This window comes from Melanaphis sacchari, unplaced genomic scaffold (genome assembly GCF_002803265.2).
Source record: "Melanaphis sacchari strain LSU unplaced genomic scaffold, SCAv2.0 Contig76_pilon_pilon, whole genome shotgun sequence".
NCBI classification, from domain to species: Eukaryota; Metazoa; Arthropoda; class Insecta; order Hemiptera; family Aphididae; genus Melanaphis; species Melanaphis sacchari.
This window is the reverse complement of record NW_020271544.1, coordinates 716,817-741,590: the sequence shown is the minus strand read 5'-3', so window position 1 is coordinate 741,590 and position 24,774 is coordinate 716,817. Positions and strand designations below refer to the sequence as shown.

The window sequence follows — 24,774 nt, the reverse complement described above, 5'->3', positions numbered from 1 at the left end:
TTAGGTACCCACCCAATTAAATACGGAGACGTATAAACAACGTAGAATATTATTTGTGAAAAAAACCATAGTCGGGGGAGAGGCGACCGATTGATTTTAGCATCCCTCTCAAATACGTCACTGATGTACGTGTGCGCGCAACGGGACTGTGTACTAGAAAATACGATTTGTATATTCAGTGTGTAGGGCATCTATTAGGAATAAGGAAAATTTCAAAAATTTAAATCCTAAAATATCGTACGATAATACGAAGAAGAGAAAGAAGAGAGGGGGAAGCGATAAGTAGGCTTTTGAGGAATCACCTTGTATAATGTATATATATATATATATAAAAAAAAACAACATGTTTGCAAGCATATTCACAGTCACACTTTGCAGTGACCGATTTCGCGCGTCCACAAGATCCCCGCGGTAATGTAGTATTGGATACTAGAATTACCAGTTTATGCGATTGGGTCGCGAAATTTCAACATGCAATCACATGCGTATACCGTTGTATTTTGTACTATATTTTTCCGTTTTTTTTTTTTTTATCATAAATTGTACTTTTCATTTAAAAGAATGTTTGCGTTTCGCGCATTGCGAACACTATCAATTTTCGTTATTATTATTATTATTATTACTATTTTAATCGATATAAATTTATCGATAATTTTATAAATTTAAGAGTTTGTGAATTTGTGACTAATTGTTCACTAGGATTTCATTATGATCTTAAAATCGTAAAAATATGCTTGGCAAACAAAATATTAATAGTATTTTGATTACTTCACTAAATTATTTTAGTACTTCTTGAGGCCACCGACGTGCAACGTCAAATATCATAATTTTTTTTCTGAACTTACTTTCAAAATCAATAAGCTATTTTAGGTACGACCGACATTCATAAAAAGATTCTTGAAATATGCATAAAAAAATAAAATATAACCTAATGCATAGTAAAATGTGCAAAATTAAATTTAATCTTAGTATAATATCCGTATTTGGAAGCATATGATGTATATAAATTATTTTATAAGTCTCAAATCACGTCCTGCATTTTAGAAATTTTAAATTGTCGTCTCTTTATTCGTATTTATACTCTATAAATTATACAATAAATATTATTATTCATTATATTGTATTAAATATATTGAAGTATTTTCGTCCAGTCAGACGGTTTCGTGATTTCGTCAGGTTAATCCGCAACATTAAGTCAAATATTGGTAATCGTCGATGACGACAATAGTAACGAAAAATGCATAGAGGGGATCTTTGTATCGAATGTAATTTGGTTTGAGTGGAGTAACAGTCTTAAAAATATTAATTATTTTTAATTAATTAGACTTAGAAAAAAATCCATTGCCAAAAAATATATGAAGATTTATATGATGGGACATATTAATATAACCATGTATTATGATGGACAGCTGGGTAAAAAATTGTTCTACAGAATGAAAAAGTTTAATCATTCTTTAATTTTAAATGAAAATTTTATGAACTAATATAATAAAACACTGTAATTTAGCTAAAAATAAACCTTTATAAAAAATAATCATCAGAAAACCTAACCTAACCTACTCGTGCTCGTATAACTTTTTAAAGCGAATAATAAAACAATGCACACGAAACTCGTATAATATCCTCGAAAAATAATTAAAATTGTGTTGTTATTTTTGAACATATGTTTCTAATAATTATTACCGTCACCTATATCCATTAACCACTCTGTACTATATTTTTGTTCTACTGTCTGCGGCGTATCTATGAAAAATATGTTAACTTTCAATTTTTTGGATTTATTTCAAAACTCTATCTTACCTATAATCTAGCCTTAAACACGTGACTACCTCGACCATTATACGGATGATCCTATACCCCGACAATCACTGTAGGTATATCACGCGGTTAACCGTTGGAGGTTTTCGCGTAGGTAATAATTTATTATAATTAGGTAGGCATTATTATAATAACGAATCGTAAATAATTTCAATAACGATAATGATAATATAATTGCAACTATCCCGTCGACAATTATTTAGGTACGCGTTAATTGTCATCGGAGAAAATGAAAAAAAAAAAAAAATAATAAAATAAAAAAAAAAAGTTTAAAAAAATCAGCACGACCCGCGCGCGTCCGTCATAGATCGATCCCCCACCCTTGTCGCCGGTGCGCGGATGAGTCGCCCAAGCCCGCAGCGGTCCGCGCGCGTCCTCGAAACCGCCGGACGTCGCCGGTTAAATAAAGTGCAGCAAAACCGCCACGAAGTCCGTCACAACGATCAAGTCCTCTGGCCGTAGTACGTCGCCAGTGCTGCGGGTCGACTTCGATATTTGGTTTCTGTCGCGCGTCGTATCCACGTGGTGTGTCTGCTGGCGCTGTGTTTTCGTTTTGTCTTCGCATCACACGTTATCCGTCAACGCGTGTGATAAAATTAATTGTCGTTCGTAGAAAAAAAAGAAAACAATCAATAAAACCGTTACGGTTTGTAGTGTTTGACATTTTTTTCACCGTGCCGATACCTGTGGAATAAGTGTAGTTTGCAATATTCTAAGTCGTGAGCGCGTGCGCGCGTCTGTGTGTGTGTTGTGCGTTTTTAAACCCATCGCAAATCGTGACGTAACGGAACAAAACATAATAATATATATTATTATTATTATTATTGTATTTAAATTGCCAACAAACGAAAACAACATCACTTGGCCCGTGTCTGTGAGATATAAATAGGTAACAATGTATGTATTTTTACCCATCAAAATATTATCATATTAACCCGTTTGATCGGGTATTTTAGACACGATTTTTTTGCGATTTTTCGTTTTTTTTTAAAATAATTTTCCAAACATAATTTTGCAAAAATTTTTTTTTGTCAGATTTATCATGAACGAAGATACGTTGTTACACTATTGGCACACTATGTTTTAAAAACTAGGTTTATTGCAGCAATGTCATTAACAACGCGCACGTAATAATTCTTCCGAATTCCTAAACGTTTAAACATGTAGTGAGAGTTGGGTTTATATTCAAGCATAATATTGTATTATCGTAATGATTATTTGAAATAATTTTAATTATAAAAGAAAAACCATTTCGTAGATTTTATTTCGAACATTATTTCATGTAGTGTACCTAACCTGAATAGTTTATATCTGCTGTAAGTATTTTAAGTTATGTCGAATTGTAAAACAATAAAATGTTTTTTATATAATTTTAAAAGAATGTCCAACTATGCATAGGTATGAATTTTATACAATGTAATTATAAGCTCGTAGAGGATAATATTATATAACTTTTTATTGTATTATAATACGCGATACAAAAAAATTAGGTTTACGTTATATTTTCATATGGTATTCATCGTATCGAACTATACTAATTTTCTCCGTATCATTGCTTTTTATGTAACTTTAACTAAGAATAATAAATTGTGTTATAATGTAGTGTGTACCTTAATCCAACAACCAGTTTAATGTTTCTATACGCACACTACTCGTGTATTTGGATAGTAGATTGGATACGGCTATTCATAATTACGAGATGTTAAACATGTAATGCTTTAAACATTTTATTATTCGAATTAAAATTAGACATTAGATATAAACGTATAGTATATACAACTGGATCCCCGCATACTGACCTTAATTGATAATTTAAATTACATGTTATTATATTGTTTACACATCAGTCACTATTTCAAAATTCTTTAAATCGGCAAGTGTACCGATAATTTGATTCGTTTTTTTCGTAATACGAGTGTTAAACAATAATTTATATAATATAAATAAAACGTATATAATATAAAGTATGGGTTATATATAAAACCCATACTGTCTGTAGTAATTTTTGTAAGAAATATTTTATAAAGAAATTACAGTTTTGATTACATTATAAGATGAAAATTCTTGAATTACTTAATTTTGTTTCTTAAAATCGTAAGTAAAATTAAAATAAAGCATGTAAAATAGGATCCTTTATGCTTTTCATGAAAATAATTTTTTCAAACTATTTTTAAAACATAATAATATATTATTTCAATACATAATTTTGGTTTTTATTTGTGTTCAATTTAAAATTAACCCATGAGTTTTAAATATTATTTGTATAAAGAACGTGATGCCAATTTCTCTATGTGACCTTAATCATGAGTGTTTATCACTTTTTACGAATATAATATTGTAATAATATACTTCGATCAAGTAGATATGACACGATTATGCAAAAAATTTAGAATTCTTTTTAGGTACACAAACATGAATTGTTTTAAACAAAGTATTTAAATTATATTTTATTTCCTTTAAACAATCAGCCGTTGAATATTGATTTTACTGGACGTTTTTAAACTTTTTTCACGGGTGAATGAATATTATATAGTAAATGTAATAGAATTATTATGCTTTATTTTTTAATATACGGCACAGATTTCTGCTTTTCTTTTTGTTGAAAAATTTAGTAATCATTATAATAGATATAACCAATATTTTTCTATTTTTTAAGTTTAAAAATATTTTAAATTAGAGTTAGCAAAACGAAAATCTTACTACCACAAAAATATTATTGAAGTGATAAAAAGCACAGCTTTAAAACGAAAGTATTCAAAAATCTGTATTGTATATTTAGATAATGTTCTTCATGCATTATTTTTTTGTTTCATTTATTATTTACTTAGTCTAGTATAAACTTCTGAATTTTACATTTTGGAACTTTAAAAGTATATAAAACAATTTTGAATTATTAAACTTAATCTATAAGTTACATATTCTAAAATTATAATTGTATTGGAAATCGTTGGCTCAATATTAAAAATAAAATACGTATTTTATAATTTGGTTCTCGTCTATAATTTAATATTACATTATTGATTAAATTAATTAATTGTTTTTGGTTATTATGAATATAATATACAATGTATAAATTAAATATAATAACTTCAATCGACTTAAATAGTTTTAATTAATAGAAGTGTAATAGACAATTTTATTACAGCGACCGAGTGTAATTATAAAACCAAATTAAAACTATGGCTTCTAAAATGCTAGAAGTATGATAAACTATTAAACATTCACTACTTGATATACAATATTATTATTAACAACTCTCGAATTAACACATTTTTTCAACTCTGAAGTGTAAAACATCGTAATATTTGATTTAATAATTTTCTTGTTTATAGTAAAGTCTCTAAGTAATATTGTACAATTAAAATGGTAAATACTTTATGATTATTATTGTAATTTGCATGTGTAATTTTAGTTTTGACGTAAACTACTTCACGTTAAAAATTAAAATTTAAGTTATTACTTCGAAGAAATAGTTAAAACTACTAATAAAAATGTTGTATTTGTATTACTGTATTAGGTATATTTGCATCTGTTTAATGTATTTCGCGAACTCTTCACTTGAAAATATCATCTTAAACATTTTTGTTATTTATACACCAAAATTGTTTTTTAATACACCCATTATAATATTTACAATAGTATGTTTATATAATGTTAGTACATACAATTTTCTTTTTATAAGTAAAATTACACTTTTATATTAGTCATTATCGTAATATATAGGTATTTCGAATTACTACCTATATTTTAACATAATAGATATTATCTATATATTATATAGCCATATAGGTACACGTTTTCATGACATATAAGTATAGGTACTTGGAATTCAATTAGGAATGAAAACAATTCATGATTATTTCTACAAATATTGAAAAATGAAAATAATATTATTTGTTCATTGAATATATTTCACGTATTGTATAATGCATAAAGGTTTTCTAGACATTATAACAGGCTTAAACATATATATTTTTTGTACGGCATACATATTAGGACATTGTCCACGTGTTAACGTTTACAGTTACAGTTAAATTTATTATTTAACTTCAAACTGTAAGAATTTTGAAAAGTATTTATTCAAATTTTTTTTTACAATAAGTTATGAAACTGATATAGTACCTGTCAATAAAATACAAAATTAATCACATAATAAAAACAAATTTTCATAATACAGTTACTGCAAGTAATTGCATGTTTTTTAAATGTATACTACATACTTAATATTTTGAAAAGGAAACACTTAAAAATATGGCTACACACAAGCTTAATGCTTTCGGTTAAATGAAAATATTTGGAAAAATAGAAAAAAAATAGAAATCTTTGTAAAATCGAGTGTTGCGTATCATAATGGTGTTCTCAAATGTTTACTGTCTCAACTTAAACAATATTTATGAAATAGTAAATAATATCTGCTTATAGAATTACTAAAGGATCGTTCTATAATAATTACTGTATAATATTATAATTTATAAGTAATAAACGTTATTTACAATAATTAAAAATAAATTGATTGAAGTATATTTTAATAGTAACGAATGGTCGTTTGACCTCATATCATTTTTTTCATATTATAAAAAAGTAGTTATAAGTACTTATAGTACTCTGGTTTATATTATAATACTTGTGAAAAGTGATAAATAATAATGGTACGAGTATGGAGTAAATAAAGGTTATCCGGAGAGAATTTCAGCCAATATAAGTCAAGCTTGACTCTTATATATATAGATGTAATAATTAAAAGTTTTCAAATATTATATAGAGTTCGCCGCAGGTTTTTGTTTTTGAATAGACTCAATGTAAATTAATAAGTGTAATAAATACAATGCGATCCTACTGTGATAATTTATTACGAGTACAAGAATTCGATTATAATTATTATTGTTGATGCCTTGTGCTGATTCAGTGACCTTTGAGAGTAGCGTATTATAATATAATTAGCTAAAAGTTAATTATTAACTATTTCATTAAAAAAAAAAAATTATTTATTTTTATAGTTTATTCTATAATTTAATGAATATAAAAAAATGTATACATATTTATTTTATTAATTCCATATTATTGATGCACTAGAATTCAGTAAAAAATGTAGAAATATAATTGTATGAAATGTAATTATTTCTTTAATAACTAAGGATAGTTCTAAGAAAATTTAACTTAAGAAATAAGAATATTAGTTTCAAAACAAAATTTATTCAATCATAGTAGTTATTTTTATTTTTTATTTAAATATAAAAATTATTCATACAGTTGTTAATATAAGCTTATTGTGTATAGTCATAGTTTAAGATGTAATTACAAAATGGGGTTGACTATACTGAAGCAGATTTCTATAAATTTGAAAGCGATGTACAAGTTGTGTGACAGTTTAGTCGTATTTCAAAACGACTTTATAGGTTTATGTTTATCTAAAAATGGTTAAAATTTTGTTTCAAGTAACTAACTAACTACAAATTTTTTGCCATTATATTCCATTATATATATATTTATTATCAAATGTGGTATTGAATATATTATATCATGTAGAAATTGTATTTTAATGATTTATATATGAAATTAGTTTCTATATATTTAACAGTAGGTATTTTTTTCTACTAAAACAAATTAAAATTATCTACCTACCTACTATATTTTAAGGATAATTCAATTATTACACCAACGTTAAAAATAAATTAGTCTACTATAAACTGTATATAGATATTAGATTTGCGAAGTTTCATTATTCAAAAAAGTTTTGTTTTATTTTAATTCTTAAAAAAATTTTCTATTTTATTTTAGGCAACATTTACTGTATCCAGGTATATACTTGAATTTAATTTTAATGTTATACAAGTAATTATTTTAATTTACATTATATTATTTTGTACTTATTTGAAACATAAATTTAAAAGTATATTATGTATTTAATTCTTTAGAACTTAATATAAACGGTTAACTTTTTATTTAGACCATATGATTCAAATATTGACAGTTGACTAAAAAGTGTATAAAGTACCTATTACTTATTTTTTAAGTTCATTTTATTACAATGGTATGATTATTTAGTATAATATAAAACTTTTTATGATTTGGTAAACGAAAATAAATAGATTATATTCATGTAGGAACCAATATAACCGTTATATTTTTTAAAAATATTTCTTAATGAAATCCGAATGTCTTTCATTAACGATAATTTAATTTTTTAACTAATTTGTTACCATTTATTTATGTAGTATAATGTATACTTGTACAAAAAAAAAAAAAAATCATTGTAAAATTTGTTTAATGTTTAACCTATCTAATTATTTACTATTTTATTGGCATTCAAATAACTTTGATTTTATCGCAACTCATAAGTTATATTATGTTATGGACATGTGTCAAGTTTAAAAATTGACACATAATATTTAAAATACTCATTAATGACTCAAGTTTAATTTGTCATGAGTTAATCATATATGCATGCGTGTGTGTGAGTGTGAATTAATAGAATACAAACCGAGAAATTAAGATTAAATTATTTTGAATAATAATAATATTTATTGGTAATAATAATAATAATAATCTATGACTTTTGAAAGAATTGCTAGATAAAATATATCAAAAATTTGTTATAGTAATTTTCAAAATACGTTCATTATTATATATTTGTAAATAAATATTTAAATACCTTATATTTTAGATTTTTATAAAGATTAAGTATTTTTATTTTTCGATAAGTTCCAAAAAAAGAAATTAAGTTTACTTTTATTTTCAGACACTAAATGTGTAAGCACCACTCTAATATAAAGTGATCTTATGATTTATGATATTATTTTTATAAATTAATTAGTAAACAATTACAATGCTTTATAAGTCTTAAATTGAAAAAAATTATTTTCTTTTTTTTTTGCTAACTGTGTAGATTTAAAAATATGACATCATTTTGTATAGTAATATATGCATCAAATGTTTGAGTTATTTAAAGAGTAGGTTTCACACCATCCTAAAAACACTTTAAATAATGGCGAATAAAGGAATATTACCTGTGAGATTAACTATTGTGTTATATGTATTTTATGCATCAGAGATAATATTTAATTATTAATACATATTTATAGAATTAACAAAACAAAAAAAATAAAAATTATTACAAGGATTATTACAGAGACTTGTTGTAGTAGGAAGGTAATTATTGTTTTGTATAATATCGTTTTGATATGAGTACCCTATAATGCGTATGCATATAAATTAGGATTATTATTATTATTCAAATACACATAGGTACGTACAGAAAAAGATTATAATTATGCATGCTAGCCTAAACAGTAGCCTTATTTATATGATACCGTTGATGTTATAATTCTGCACTATAGCCAAGTGTTTTTAATTACCCACTGAACGTGTTAAAATGGTTTATTTGTCTCGTAAGTATCTACGTAATAATACGCATATTATATATACTTTCATACAGTGGTGTATTTAAGAGGGCGGGGCTATTATTGGATTGCTCTCACATTTATTATAATGGTATATAAAGTAATAAAATTGTGAAAAAAAAATGAAAAATTAGTAAAACATAAATAAAAAAATTGTTTAAGCAGTTTTTATCGACTCCTCCTTCCTATTTTAATCACAAATATAATTTTTTAAATTTTTTTTACGTATTATTTTAATATTTTTTAAATATTGAGTTATAATCTTGTATATTTCGTATTGCCATCGAATATAATTTTATTGTCGTTTCAGATTCTTATTATTTTACTTATTATTGTCGTCAACAAATACAATTTATAGCATTATTGTGCGTGTACTACATACACATATGCTTTATGAACAATTATATGTCATAAGCTTGTAGTTTCGAACACTTGTTTACATGTATAATAAATATCATAATGTTGTAATTCAGTAATCATGTATGGTTTTCAAAGTTTTCGTACACATTTTTTTAACGTCGGTTAATTTTTGACTATATTCGTTAATTTGTAGGACGAGTGTTAAATAACGTAGGTACTTTATAATATTTATAATTGCGTTGTATAAATATAAGACTGATAACAATATATTTAAGATCGATCAATCGTTATATAATCGTTATTTACCTACTGTAGTTTGTACCCAATATTTTTATGATCGATGTAAATTACCATCTATATTTTAATTATTATTTTCTATTAAATTTCATTGATTTCTTGCGGGTCTTTGTTGCATTCTAGTCAGTTGTCTAATGAAAGACGTTTGTCTTTTCATCTTATTCGCGCGGAGATGGATTCACTAAAATTAAAATGTACAGTGATGTATTATTATATTATAATTTATAAATTATTTAATTTTGAGTGTATAATTTTGTCAACATTAAATTTTTTTTTGTAGGAAATTCCGTTAAAATGTTATTAAAAATGAGTTACTTGTATTTATTTTCCAAAAACGTTTTGTCGTTACGATTTACGATTATTAGACATAAAACTTAACAGAGTTGTTTCATGTTAATGATAAACATCTTGAAACTACATACAAGGCAAGTTATTTTAACAACCAATAAAATATATACGTTTTTTTGGATTGTTTTGGGTATGTATATTTTTTTTCTACTACTAAACTAGTAAACAAACTGTTTGATGAAGCCTTACAGTTCTGAATAACTTTTTTCTTTTAATGTAATTTTTAGCGAAGCCGATTATAAAATAAGTATGACTGTTTATAATTTATTTATGATGGAATTGTACGTTGAAAAATATTTCTCCAATATGATTTATAATTATTACGTTTAATTATTGTTTAGCTGAGATTATGGTTGTGAATTTTTTTTGCCATTAGTGTATGCACAGACTAAATTTATTTATGGATATTTTTAATTATTGAAAATGTTATACTAGAATAATTTACCATCACTTTTATCATATTATTGTAATATTAATCATTAAATAATCGTTTGTTTTTAGTCAGAATATTTTATTCTTGAGACCACATGTGCAGTTTTAGCATGAATATAAATGTTGTTAATGATACTGACATTTGATATTGGGTTATAACTACGATTAAGACAAAGAAATTATTGTTTAATGCGTATCATTCCATCTAAAAATAAGCGCATTAACATAAAAATGAATATTTAAAAATCGAGTTTTTATATTTTTCATTTTAACAGCTAATTTTAATTTTTAAATACATACATCAGTTCCACGAACAAAAACATACATCTAACACTGAAGAATCTCAATCGTTGTACCACGTAAAACTATTAATAATACCTCTTAAATTGGTTAAAGAAAATACGAAACAATTATATTTATACGTCATTCTAAATCTCAAACCCAATATTTCCAAAAACTCTCAAACTACCACAGAAGCTGACGAACTATCGTCACAGTTGACCTCCTTTTTTAACCAAGTTTAAAAATGTAATAACTCCTCTCATATTACTTTTGACCATAGTCATCAACAAAGTTTTATTGAATAGTGTTCACTAATACTAAACTAACATTTTTTCTATAAATACTTCTCTGAAATGCAAACGGTATATTTCAATACATTAACGAACCCCAAAACATAATTCATCTTAGAAAAATTAACATAGCATTAATAACAGAAACCTATCTAACACCTACTAAAAATATTCATATACCACGATAATCTGTATTGGATCTTGATGGTACCGTCCATGTAGGAGCTGCAATTTAAGTTTTAATATATATTCAGAATAATGTTCTCCCGCACTACCAATATATCATTTACAATTTACAAACATAAATACTAATTAAATTAAATCATACTATACTCAAAGTATATCATCAGTATATTACCTACTTAGATACTGTATCACCAAAAATGAATTAAAAACCTTTTAGCAATCACTAAGTTACTCCTTTATCATTGGAGGCGATTTAAATAATAAACTTTATGTGGATCCAGGCTGCAGGTCAAAAAATCCTAGAAGACAGATAGATCTTCTGGATACAATTTATTAACCAATACAATTTTAAAACTTCTCTCACGAAAATTCATCTTTTCTCACATTAATATATAATGCAATGTTAAGACTATCATATTTTCATCTGGTATGGAAATTTTCTATTACAACAATGATACCAAAACTGGGCAAGCCCAAATTTTTAATTATCTCATTAGACATATTAGTCTTTTACCAACATGTGGTAAGTTATTTGAAAAACTTATCTACATATTACGACACCCAAAAAATTAGCGCATCAGTACTATAACAGATTTCATAGCAAGTTATCAAATTATAGAAATCCTCGTGTTATCCAAATGTAACCTGACTATTTCTGAAAATCCTTTCAGAAGACTAAAATGAAACTAGCCTAGAGACTCTTTAAATTAATGAAAACAAAATAGTAATAAACTATATATATATATATATATATGTATATATAAATTCAGAGGTGCTACTAATGAGTAGTTTCCCATAAAATTAGTCCATGGAATATTTATTTTCTGATTAATTTAAAGATTTACTTATTGTACTATTATTTGAGTATAAATTGTATATATTGTTTAAAAAAAAATGCATACTTAATATATCTTTTTATTAGTCAGATAGGTTTCAGTATAAAATAACGAGAACATTTTATGCTTTAAGCGCACGTTTTTAAAATGTAAACAATATGTTATTATATTATCTATCCAAGTTTTTACTTTACTGAAAAAAAATTCACAGTATATTTATATATACGCATATATCATAATTTACTGTTATTACCTAGTTATAAGTATTTTTTTTATTTAATCTTGTTTATTACAGTTTATGATGACATATTTTGTACTACGACACGTGAGTGTTTTTACTATTTTAGTAAATACAGATATTTTCCAATTTTTTAAATACATTTATGTATTTTTGATTTAAATTTTTTTAGTAGAACATGAAATTAAAACAAAAATACCTTTCTACTTATATATTTTTATAGAAAATAATATTAAAATATGCAAGAAAATTAATATATTTCAAAATTTGAAATCTAAATATCGTGAAAAATATTTCATTAAATTAAATTTCCCTCATTTGCTACATTTAAATTAATAATATTCATAAAATTTTTAAACTCGGATTATGTATTCTATGACTATCGAGTTCAAAAAAAATGTATAGTTTTATTTTCCAACCCTTTAACATATCGCATGACCAAATAAAATGACCAGAAATAGTGAACGTTTTAATCCCTTTAGTATGTGATATTAACTATACGTCTATACCTAGTCTACTACTTCACCCTCGAGGAATATTTGAAAGTTATTGCGTCATTCATTTAAGAATATTTTAAAGTACTGTGTCATCATAATGATATATAGATAGCTTCTGAATATTAAAATAAAATATTACTGTCATTATGTGCGTGTTTGCAGTACGAGGGAAAAATAAAACGTTTGTGACTGTTTTTGTTTTTGTCAAGTTAAAAGTGAAAGTTTCTTACAATCAAGATCAGAATAATTATTAATTGGCGGAGGTTTTCTTAATAGATTTATAATTTTATATCGTATTGTTATGTTATTATAATGACCTTAAGTCTTCAGTCGAAGCATCTGAAAGGTGTGTGTATGTCGGTGAAGGTTCGTCGGTGGTAGTTGATCAATAAATAAAATATACATTTCTTAATTATGTTTTTAATTTAATAAAAAAAGGTTTAGCGATAAAATCAGGTATTATATTATTATTTATGTGCTATAATAAAAACAACATTATTATTATTTTTTGTATCGTCCGTTTATGTTTTTTGTAATATTTTTTTATACTCTATACACGGTTTGCAAATGATTTACTGAATACTATTATATTATTTTCATTTTTATACATTTTTATTTATAAATAACCGACGTATTTGTGATCTATTCTATTGATATATAATATATATATATTATAAGTATATGCATATCATATACATTGTATGGTGTACAAAATAGGAAGGAAAATGGTCGCGTGTTACAAATGTTTTGAAAGCTGTTTTAAATTATTGTTTACGCTGTGGTAATGAACTAGTGTGCAGATACACACGTGTAGGAACTATCGAATTTTAAAGATTGAAAACAAAATTAATTTACTATGTTATACGTTTATGGGCGAAGTTAAAGTATAGTAACTGTAGTGTATGAAAAAAGAGCGAATGTATACAAATCGATATTTTGTTTTTTCGTTGTTTATATACAGATTAATATTATCCGTCTGATGTACAGCAATGAAAACTTTAATCCTCTTCGACCTAGTTTAAATCCATACAAATATTCTTACTTACTAAAAGTGTAGCGGACTTACAGATAATGTACGATTCAACTTTTGTTATAGTTACCAAAAAATTACAATATCGTTCATAAGAATTTTTATTTCATTTACGACGATTATATTATTTTAATAACAACACAGGAAATTTATTTGAATGCTTGTGATATTTCTGCATAGAAAACGATTACATAATAGTTTAAAAAATTTGTTACTGACGTCTAAATGGATAAATTTGGATATGATACGAACTAGTCGAATATACTATAGCTATAGATTTACAAGACATATTTAATACTACGTCTAATTTTAATTATATTTTAAGACCTGTGAATCAATAAAATATTGTTTTATCAATAAAAATTGGTGTATAATTTAAATGACTTAATTTTATAACTCTTATTACATTGTACATGGTTTTGTAGTAGGCGAAATTGGGGTAGATATCCACTATAAGTAAATTTATTTTATTGATTTTTCCTTCGATATTATTGATGAAAATTAAACTTTGTAACAATTGCTCTACAATGACGTGATTAGCACAACGCACGTGTTTCAATGTTTTTATTTTACACTTGGACCTGTCTGTATAGTTATCAAGTTGTTGTTCTACTTACGTACTTTTATTCTCATTACGCACGTGTTAAATAAACGAATCGAACACAAATATACTAATGCCGTTTATTTGTAAACGTTGCATTAATTCTATTATAAATATATTAGATACGTTACATTATACGCTGTCGAAAATCTACGAATTGGTCTTAAACTTTGACGGCATGCTCGATAACAGTAATTTACAGTACATTATATGCGGTTATCAACTATTTTTTTTTTTTTATTTAAAAATCATCTCGAATGGATATATACAGTGGTATGCACAGAGATCTTTTCTTCTCGCTTGTATGACATCAAACACGATATGATTAAATTATACATTTTTTTCTTTTTATTACATAAACGAAGTTTGTATATTTTATCTTCTAAACAATATAATATCCATGACTACCTTGATATAAAATAAATAATAATTATTATTATTAATTAAATACGTAAGAATATCTCTTTTGATTTTTTTTTTTTTTTTTTAAAGTTTTATTTATTAATTTATTTTCCACGTCATATTTTGAATAAAACAAATATAAAATTTCAATATAAGAAGGGGATGGCCCTCTAGTCGCGGGGGCTGAACCCCCAATATTTTAATAATACGTAGATTCGTGACAGAATATTCCGTCGTTTTTCTTTTATAAATGTTATATGCCTAATCGATATTAATGAAAATTTTTTGTGATGTGATCTGCACTCAGCTACAGCCGAGTCATGGGCAAGATGAGCGGATCAGTGGTCATCAACGTGAAGCGGCCGGTGTACCAGCTGGACGACCTGCACGACGGCAACCCGAACGTGGACCTGGAGGCGACCGTCAAGCGGAAAAAAGTGGCCAAGCTGAAGTGGTCGGACGTGAAAACGGTGGTGCCGGCGATCGACTGGCTGTTCACCAACTATAACTGGTCCGAGGACTTCTTCAAGGACTTCGTGGCCGGGTTCACGGTGGCCGTGCTGAACATACCGCAGGGCATGGCGTACGCAATGCTCGGCAACGTGGACCCGACCGTCGGCCTCTACATGGCCATCATGCCCGTCATCGTTTACAGTCTGCTGGGCACGTCCAAGCACGTTTCGATGGGATCGTTCTCGGTCGTTTGCCTGATGACCGGCAAGGTGGTCAGCACTTACGCCAACGCCAACGCCAACGCGGCTGCGGATCCCACGGCTGGCGCGTTCGCCGACCCGGCCGTATCGCTGCAGCCGCACAACGCGGCTGCCGTGTACACGTCCATCGAGGTGGCCACGGCCGTCACTCTGATGGTCGGCCTCATACAGATACTCATGTACGTGTTCCGGTTGGGCGTCGTGTGCACAATACTGTCCGAGACGCTGGTCAGCGGGTTCACAGCCGGCGCGGCCGTTCACGTGGTCACGTCCCAGATGAAGGAGCTGCTGGGCGTCAAAATCGAGAACCACAACGGGCTGTTCCAGATCGTCCTCACCTACTACGATATCGCCAACCGGATCCGGGACGTGAACTTCGCCACGATCACCGTGTCCTCGATCACCATCATCCTGTTGCTGTCCTACAACATGCACCTGAAGGCTTTCATCAACAAGCGGCTGTTCATGCCCGTGCCTATCGAGCTCATCACGATCGTTATCGGGACGATGCTCTTCCAGTTCACCACGTTCTCGGATGACTATCAAATCAAACTGGTGAGTGTACCCGCTGTTGTTTGGCTTTGCGCTGGGTGGTGTTAGGGGCGTGATGTTGGCGGCTTTGACCCAATCCATCGAATTATACTTGGGGCACCGAACGTATTTAGCCCGATAAGGGGAAGCCGAGAGTGGTTGCAGGGGTGGTACATCGACATTAACGACCGAATGCCGGACGAGACGTGTATTGTATATTATTAAAAGACACGTATTATTATTATAATTAAAAACTCAAAAAAAAAAAAAAAACAAACAAAAAACTAGTAATTTTAAGTAACCTTGATTTATTTGTCTTATACTCGTACTATTCGAATTTCTTGACCCGGTTTTCTTATAACTGCACACTCTAGAAGTTTATTTTATAATTGAATTTACACCGGACGATGTACGTCTGCTGTTTCTATTCGAATATCGAAGGCAATAACCTAACCTAATTCGGCGGATGAAAACGAAAATAGTATTCAAAACACGCGTTAAATGCACGAGTACTTCTGATATAAAATTCTGGGTTCAAAAGCGATAAATTCTTAATGTTTTATTGTTAAAGTGATGCATTTTTAAATAAAAGATTGATATTATGACTTTATTGATTATGTTTCGTATCTGAGACATTGCGCGTGTTATTTGTTGATGTTTTAAATATCATGATTTTAATTTTTATTCAAAGTTTTCAAATTTTCTCATTAGTTTTCAAAAAAGTCGTGTTTAACCTTGGCGGTATTTTACGTTTTAAATCAAACCACATAAGTATCGTTTTTGCCATATATTATACCTTTTAAGTTTAATAATAATAATAATAATAATAATAATATGCCATTTTCCTGCAGCGTCTGGTGAGCAAAGCGATAGATAACAGCATAAGTTTACTTGATTCTGATGTGGCAACATGCCAATGCACTATGCGAAGAAACATAGACGATATAGATAATTTAATAATAAGAAACATGACAAGAATATAAAATACACGATTGCGTAACTCGTATATAAAACACTCTTCTAGCTTGCATTTAAACTCTAGCCGATGTAGGGAGGGACTACCCCCGAGTATATATACGGCCAAGCTTCTAGTGTCGCACACATATATTATGTTATATATGTATTATATATTTGATAAATTAAAGTTTGTTTCGAGTTTCATGAACACTCTCTATACGTGTGATGTAATAAATTTTTTTTTACCACGAGACAAATACTAAGTATGTTTGACGTAGACCACTATCTAAATGTTATTGCACAGAACATCGGGAGCTTCATTTCCACATCCCCTTCCATCCAAAGTCGGTAAATTTTGTAAGAAATGGAAAAAAAAATCATCTAAACATTTTATGCATTTATATAACTGTGTAAATTAATATTACGAGTATATAATATTTAACAAATATATCTAAAAAACATAGAAGTAAATTCATAAATTTGAGAAATAAACACATTTTTTTATTCTTGAGTTAGGGGCGGCATATGTTTTAAATCCGGCACTGCTTCCACCATTATACAAAAAATATGCGTAAAAGGTTCTCTTATATTTATGTGGTGATTTACTTATTATATTATATAAGCAAAAGTCAACACATTAAATAAAATTAAAATTATATACTTAATTTATTTTATAATTGTAAAGTAATAATTAATTTAAATAATATTTTAACCTGTTTAAATTATATTTTATGTTAACTGATTTTCTCAAATTTGCTATCTAAAATATTACTTAGCGCTGTTTATTTACTAAATAGTTAACGTAAATGAATATGAATTATTCAAGTTTAATCATTCATTATTCTGATGAGTATCGACATATTTTGTTCTCTTTATTGATGAGGGGTCACCACTGTAGATCTAATGGCATGTGTGATTGACGTGCTTCATGAGTTGTTGATTCCGGCTCATAATTATATAATTGGCAATCATAACATAATTATCTGTAGGTATTAATGTTTTTATTAGTAAATTGTATGTATATATTATATAGAGTGGTTAATTAATTTTTTTATAAAATATTCATTATTGAAAAAATAACGGTTATTAACGGTTTTTTAATATATGATATAATAATAAAAAAATTGAATATATTAATATAATATCGTATATCATATTTCACTTACATTATTTAAAGCTGTTAAAAAACATCATTTTTGAAAAAATAAATATTTTTTCTATTTTTATCGTTATAATTTTCAAGTTTTTACTTTTCTGAGTAACAGCATTAATTTTTAATTTCATATTTCAAAACAAAATATTATTCAACATTTTTTGGTCTATAAAAATTAAATTTTGTACAAGTAGCTTGTTAGTTATAATAAGTATTTTAATTTAAATTCAGTTTAATTCAGCGAAATTTTATTGAATATCTCACGTTTACCACTCAACACTAATTTTCTAAACTTTGGTTACTTATTATTAATATAATAACTATTCGTTATTTTCTACATATTATAAGAAATCCAAAAATTCTTCTTCTTTAAAATAAAGAATTAAAAATGTATGGTTGTCATTAGGAAAAAAAAATACAGCAATACAAAGTAGTAACATTATAATATTTTAGAAAAATATTGTTTTTGAACAGCTCAAAATAATGTAAAAATATTTACGTTGATATTAATAGTATTTTAAATATAATAAGTGTCCTACATTTAATTTATCAATCAATAGATATGTATGAGACAAACGGAACAGAGAAAATGGATTAGTGTATCCACTTTAGTGGTCAGGGATTCATTACTTATACCTAGAACTATGACGCAAGGTTTCGTTATTATAAGTACCTACTTGAAAATGCCCTCATAGGACTATTATTATTATTATTATTATTAATAGAGTGAACGAGTTGAATATATGGTTTGTTGTAATGGTTTTTTCTTTTTATCTCGAAATGATTTACGTCCTTACTCTATAAACAATATTGCGAAACAATTGGTGAGTTGTGCCGTGTATTAATTAATATTATTACAATAAAATGTTGTTTTAGTTTTTTGTATTAATCAATTATTAGTTATTACACACTCAAAAAAATATTACATTACGTTCTAATGATATTACTAGATATTATGATAAAATAAATACACGAATTTACATCATTCGAATAGTTATTCATTAAATATGTTTATTTTTATGATATTTATTTTTAGTTAATAGAATTGATGTGAGTTTTGAAAATTATACATTCAAAATAAATGTATTTTATATAAGTAATGTTTTATTCGTTAAATAATATTATGTTTCATTATTTTTATTTTTTTAGAAAACTTCATCATTATTAAATTAATTGACAGTTTGTTTTAACATTTAAGTATCAATTGTTATGATAGAGCGAATACCTTAAGCTGTAATGCTGCATATGCTTTGAATTAGTAACGTATAGTCTTACGTTTATACGCTAGCTCGCAAGATTAGTTTTGTATAGCTTTTTTTACGCTCGTGAAGTTGTGACGAGAAATGTTTGATTTCGAATTTGCATAAATTATTTAATTATATGTATATCAATAACAAGTCGTTGATATTGTCAATATCTGTATATTTTGATATTAATTATTGTATTATCTTATAATTCGAGTATATTATGTTTTGATGTTGTATGAATAAACTTTCATTAAGCCGACTAGTTGTACCTCGCGATTTTGTTGTTTCTCCGATTAAAGGTTAGATACCAGTGGGTGATAATATAATTTATGCCATTGTTAATTTTATTTAATTATATTATTATTTAAAAATATTTTTTTTATTGCTATCACTATATATTTTTAGATGATAGAATTATTATTGTTGTCTTTAATCTGTTGAAAATATTTATTTATTGATAATAATTAATTATAATTCAATGGACTGCCATTATTTCATAGTTTCATTCACATGCAATATCTACTTAATTCTATGCAACAATAACCAACAATTATTACTGCGTATTATATGATCGCATTAAATGTTTTAGGAATGTAAATTTGGACCAACCAAAATCGATTAGAATATAATATATAGTAATAATAGCCACGTTGATTATAAGTTGTAGTTATTATAATATGTTTATGGTATAGTTCACGTAGAGTGTCTGTATAGAACGCAATTCTCCTATGTAGGTTAGAATATAATTTTTTTTCTGTATTTGTGTAGTACTAACGCGCTGTAATGTTTTCTAATTCTCCAAAACTCATTCTTTCGTTGGTGCATCAGTCATTGGCTTTTATTCACGAGGCCTCGGGTACTCAGCCTTAGTTCCAATATGATGTCTTTATCATTGAACTAGTTATTATCCTATAGAATTGAACATACTTTATTTATAAGCTAATACTTAACTTAATGTTAATTATATACTGCAGTATCCATTTTGTGCGCAATGCTTTCATCATAGGTGTCCGATCACTCTACTTTTTCCACATTTTTCGAACACCGATTATTGCCTCCTGGCTCCTTTATACGCGCACAATTAAAACCACTCTATATCAAACCTAAACTCTCCTGTCGTCATAATAATTTTGCCACCATATACCTTTATTGTAAAATCCAAATACATATGAATACTCACGATAATGATGAAAAAAAAACCGTTACGGTACCTATACCTATGTGTGTGTTTCATATGCCGATTCATACCTTAAATAGACACTATGTGTTAATGTCAAACCACAAATCGGTTAAGCGCATAGTAGGACAGTCGAAATATGGCACAAATATTACATCGGATTATTCAGGGGTTAAAGCGGGGAAGCGGACTCAGCTCATCTATCTCTAAAGATGGTTAAAAGTGCCCCCTTTAATTAATTATTCGTAAGGTAGGTATGCCGGAATGCCCAATTAAGTATAACTAATCATAACATTGGTCATTATAATTCAGAATTCTCTTGAGATTAAATCTAGGTTTTTATTTATTTATTTTTATCAATTGTTGCTTTAATTTTATCAAATGTATTTAATACTTATTAGTTATTATAGACTAATATATGTATACAAATAATCGATTTTATTAGTTATGGTAAATGGCTACACTGTGAATAATAGATATTCGATTAACAACCAATAACATAATGATATTATGTAAAATTAAGTTTTATGTAAAATGTGAACGTGTGATTTTTTTAATCCTCATGCTCACTCCACCATTTGTAGAATTTGAATTTTTTCCTGTACAATTAAAAGCACTAAAAACACTATATTTTTATGACATTTTTTGTCTGGCTGATTTCTTTAGTTTCCTTCAAAGACAACCATTACTTACAATTTACCAGAACACAAATATTTTCTTTCATAATATTATATTTGTATGAAATATTAGTTATTCTAAAAAAAAAAAAAAAAAAAAAAAAAAAAAAAAATAAAATATTATTTGTGATTTAAATTTTCCATGAAATATATCACGAATTCGCACATTATTCAGTGTTAAAAGTGGGATGAGCGTGTTACACAATCGCTGTTTATACATTACATAATAATATATACTACCTACACAAGCATTAGACATTACACATAAAATAATAATATTATATGGAACGCTTAAAATTATACGGAGACATCAGTACTCCTTGAAATTTTTCCCCGCTTTAAGCCCCGGGGGTTATCGACGGTCACACGCAATATCCTTATTGCTGCGCTTGTAGCGGGTTTTCACGCATAATATCTGCGCGCAATCCTTACTGAGGATGCCGCCGGTTTACTGAGGGCTCGACGTGCTGACGATTTTTTTTTTTTTTGTTACAGATAGGCGAAATCGAGAGCGGCCTGCCCGACTTCAAACCGCCGCCGGTGAACTTGCTGATGAGCGTGATCACCGAGAGCGCGATAATCGCTATCGTCGCGTACTCGATCACTATGTCCATGGCGCTGCTGTTCTCGGAGAAGCTCAAGTACTCGATCGACACGAACCAAGAGCTGCTGGCCCAGGGCGTGGGCAACGTGTTCGGTTCGTTCTTCTCGTGCCTGCCGTTCGCCGCGTCGCTGTCTCGCAGCGCCACCCAGCAGACGGTCGGCGGCCGCACCCAGATGGCCAGCATCGTTTCCGCCGGGCTGCTGGTGGCCGTCGTCCTGTGGATCGGCCACCTGTTCCAGCCGCTGCCCAGGTGCGTGCTGGCCAGCATCACGATCGTGGCCCTCAAGGACATACTGCTCCAGGTCCGGGACGTGGTGCGCGTGTGGCGGACGTCCAAGGCGGACGCGGCCATTTGGATCGCGACGTACTGCACCGTGGTGCTGGTCGAGATCGACGTCGGACTGCTGGCCGGCGTGGTCGTGTCGCTGTTCTTCGTGTTTAGCCGGGGCATCGGCACCGGCGTCGTGGTGCTGGGCCGGATACCGGACACCGACCTCTACGTGGACATGGACAGGTACCGGCGCGCGGTCGAGGTGCCCCGCGTCCGGATCGTCCACTACTCCGGAAGCCTGAACGTGACCAACCGGAACGTGTTCCGGGACAAGGTGCACGGCGCGCTGTGCCGGTACGACGGGCAGCTGGCCCCGATCACCATATCGATAAACAGCGGCAAGGAGACGGTCGTCCGGGCCCAGTGCGTCGTGTTCGACCTGGCCGGCATGCACTACGTGGACAGCTCGGGGCTGACCATGTTCGCGCGGCTGGTCGACCAGCTCAACGAGGCCGGCCTGCTGGTGTACGTGGCCGCCGTTTCCGGGAACGTGTACGACTGCATGCGAGCCCGGCAACTCGGCACCGTCCAGTTCTTCCCGTCCGTCCACGACGCCGTCGAGTTCTACAACAACTTGGAAGAGTTGAGGGCGTGATCGCGCGCCCCGAAAACAAAACCGTTTCCGGTTTGTCCGTTCAAAGTGTGTACAAAATAATATTATCGTAAACGTCGTGCACGTGTCCCCGGCTAAAAGTTCGTCGGCGCTGTAGCGTTTTAGCCGACAACAACTAAGATTTCAAACAAGTTTTATTAATCGATCGTCTATTATTACCATACGTAGGCGCCAACGAACTGTTGCACGAACCACGCCAGCTGTTTTGTTGATTACAACGATATTTTACTATCATCATAAACATCACGCTATTTTAAATTTAAGTGTGCATTAGATTTACGGTCGGGACTCGAACGCAATTTTACAATATTTTAGATTCCTTTCGCCTTCTCCCCCCTCCCCCCCCCCCATCCGTTGTCGTACGTTTCGCTAAACTAGCTGGACAAAATGTCGGATCAGCGCAGTAGTTCCTATGGTATAGAGCGAGGTTTGATATACGTAAAAATAGTACGTATTTAAAATGTCATTTTAAATCAATAAATCTATAAAAAAAAAAAAAATACAAAGTTGACGCGTTGAGTGATTTAATTATCGTGTGTTATAATACCGATTATATAAATTAAAATATAACAATTCTGCACGATCGATTCGGTTTGCGTACAGACGATGATCTCCATAGAAAATTAGGCGTTTGTATATATTATTATAACAGATCGTCTGATGGTCGGTTAACGATTTTCAATTGCGATCCGTTTGACGTCAAATGTGATTCTAAATCGTCGCAATAATTATCGGCTTAGTCAGTCAGACGTTATACTATTTTTGTTGATGTCTTGGTCACGGTGCGATCCGACACTGTCCTATGGATTTTTTAGTCAACAATTCGATATCCCACCTTAATCATAAATACCTAAGTATAATATGTGTATAAGGGTGGTTTCAAGATTCTATTTTATTTTATTTTATTTTTTTTTTTTATTTTAAAAATAAAGGGACTTTTATCTGTTTCGATGTTAAGGGAAAACGGTTTTCTGTATCATCCTGTCCAGTATAGTATTATACGTCCACCAGTGTTTAGAACCGCCGTGAAATTGTTCCTAGATAAATTAATTTACCGTAAAAATACTATCAAAGTTTTAGTTTCTATATTGTTGTTTTCGTAGTATTATAACTTTTTTTTAATAAAATGAAATAGCGAGGTACGATGGAACAATACAACAATAGCCATAATAATTGATATTAATTACCATAGTCAAATGATATCATATTTTTTAATCTTAGATATTTTATATTACGAAACGTATGTTTTTCGTGTTTATACATATATATATTTTTTTTTTATTATTCACTTCACCAAGTCCAGGTGACCATTCCAGACCCAGTCTTGGTTACATCCATACATCGGTCGTTTAATAAACAGTTGGTTATTATATATAATTAATAATTATTATATTAGTATTTCATGTTGATTCCATGTTTTTTGGGATTTTAGTGTGTATAGGCATTGTGAAACATTCGTAAAAACTACTAATCATCTTCTCGACAATAAACCACGGGCTACCCCAGCGTGACGTACTCGTGTAGTGCATACCTCAGTTGTCTACCTACTGTACGTGTAATACTTTGCTATATTTGTAATAAATGTGTTGATTTAATTTTGATAAACGATGATGTCGTACCATTACTCATTCTCAGCGAGTTATTATCATTGACTGTCGTAAAACCTTTGCATTGGAAATCAATAGGAAATTAAAAACCGCGAGTTTATGTTTTTGTCTATGTGACGCGGCTGATTTTTTAATACCATCTCTACA

The 24,774-nt window shown here is 29.4% G+C and overlaps 1 protein-coding gene across 8 annotated transcripts in view; it reads left to right on the top strand.

Annotated features, from left to right (window-relative positions):
- LOC112601266 (solute carrier family 26 member 10) overlaps positions 1–23,930 on the top strand; it is a 68,622-nt gene extending 44,692 nt beyond the window's left edge. For 5 of the 8 annotated variants that reach the window (XM_025348778.1, XM_025348776.1, XM_025348777.1 and 2 more), the window contains 2 exons: positions 15,325–16,285; positions 21,968–23,930. In XM_025348778.1, coding sequence (XP_025204563.1) covers positions 15,325–16,285; positions 21,968–23,002 — 1,996 coding nt within the window. In that variant the 3' untranslated portion in view covers positions 23,003–23,930. Of the gene's footprint in view, positions 1–2,237; positions 2,716–12,546; positions 12,575–15,324; positions 16,286–21,967 lie in introns of those variants that run through there. The other 3 variants (XM_025348780.1, XM_025348779.1, XM_025348781.1) reach the window with 3 other exon arrangements.
- Positions 23,931–24,774: the final 844 nt, after the last annotated feature.